Raw genomic sequence first — 1,338 nt, 5'->3', positions numbered from 1 at the left:
GGAAAGCAAAATCTCTCTTCAACCTATAGCAACTGTTCCCAATGGAGGCACAACACCCAAGATCAGCAAGACTGTACTTTTATCTACTAAAAGCATGAAAAAGAGTCATGAACATGGATCCAAGAAATCCCACTCTAAATCCAAGCCAGGTGTTCTTATAAAAGACAAAGCAGTAAAGGAAAAGATTCCTAGTCATCATTTTATGTCAGGAAGCCCTACCAAGACTGTACAAAAAGCTCCAGGAAAAGAAAGGATGTAAATGTGGGCATGCTACTCAAAATCCAAGTGTTCTTACATGCCGCGGCCAGCGCTGCCCTCGCTACTCTAACCAGAAAGCCTGCTTAGATTGTATATGTGCTGCCTGCCAAAACTCCTATATGGCCAATGGGGCGAAGAAGCTGGAGGCATTTGCACTGCCAGAAAAGGCCTTGGAGCAGACCAGGCTCACTTTGGGCATTAATGTGACTAGCATTGCTGTGTGTAACGCAAGTACCAGCACCAGTGTAATTAATGTCACAGGGTCCCCTGTAACGACATTTTTGGCAGCCAGGACACATGATGATAAAAGTTTGGATGAAGCTATAGATATGAGATCCGACTATTAAATCAGTGGGTCTTTAAACCTACCCCTTGGTAGGAAATAGTTAAAGTTTTACGGCAGCTATGGTTCTGTTGGTTTAACTTGCCGGAGCTCCTGCATATAGATCACTTGTATCAAGTGTTTTCATTGCTAAGTTATATGTGTTAGTGTCGGGGAAATAGTTTGCAGATAATGGAGGAGTAACCCTACAACTATATGTTCTTAGTTCTTACAGAACCTCATAGTTTGAGAACAAATGCTGATGCAACTGATTTATACAAAATGAACTTTGGCAAGGAAATAACAATAACCTCATTGTTTATGGTCATAATTTGTGCACAATTAAAGTTGATGATTAAAATGTAAGGAAGTGGTATCTAGTCAGTCCATAAAGATTGTGTTAATTTTTTTGTGGAAAAGTAGCCATTAGTTTATCAGGAGACTTTATGCTGCCATTAGATGCCGCATGGATATTTCTCCTGTTGAAAAGCTGATGTGTCCAGCTCAACCTTTGTGCTGACATAATACCATTTCCGATTATGAAAATTGACTACTGGCATGTATGTAGCAGTTCTTAAATCAGCAGTATTATGAAAGAAAATTTCCCCCTCATTAGAATGTTTAAGAAATCTGTCTTTTGGCTAAGGATGTTGACCATTTTTTCAAGTGTTTCTCAACCATTCGATATTCCTCAGTTGAGAGTTCTTTATTTAGCTCTGTACCCCATTTTTTAATGGGTTTTTTTGAGTTTTTGGAGT

At 39.3% G+C, this 1,338-nt stretch overlaps 1 protein-coding gene across 1 annotated transcript in view; it reads left to right on the top strand.

Moving 5' to 3' along the window:
* Positions 1-605, top strand: part of LOC110315376 (E3 ubiquitin-protein ligase MSL2-like) — a 3,377-nt gene extending 2,772 nt beyond the window's left edge. Inside the window, 2 exon segments of the mRNA XM_021189452.1 lie at positions 7-225; positions 227-605. Of these exon segments, the coding sequence (XP_021045111.1) occupies positions 7-225; positions 227-605 (598 nt within the window).
* Positions 606-1,338: the final 733 nt, after the last annotated feature.

This window comes from Mus pahari, unplaced genomic scaffold (assembly GCF_900095145.1).
Source record: "Mus pahari unplaced genomic scaffold, PAHARI_EIJ_v1.1 scaffold_10500_1, whole genome shotgun sequence".
Lineage (NCBI taxonomy): Eukaryota > Metazoa > Chordata > Mammalia > Rodentia > Muridae > Mus > Mus pahari.
This window is presented reverse-complemented; position numbering and strand designations above follow the sequence as displayed.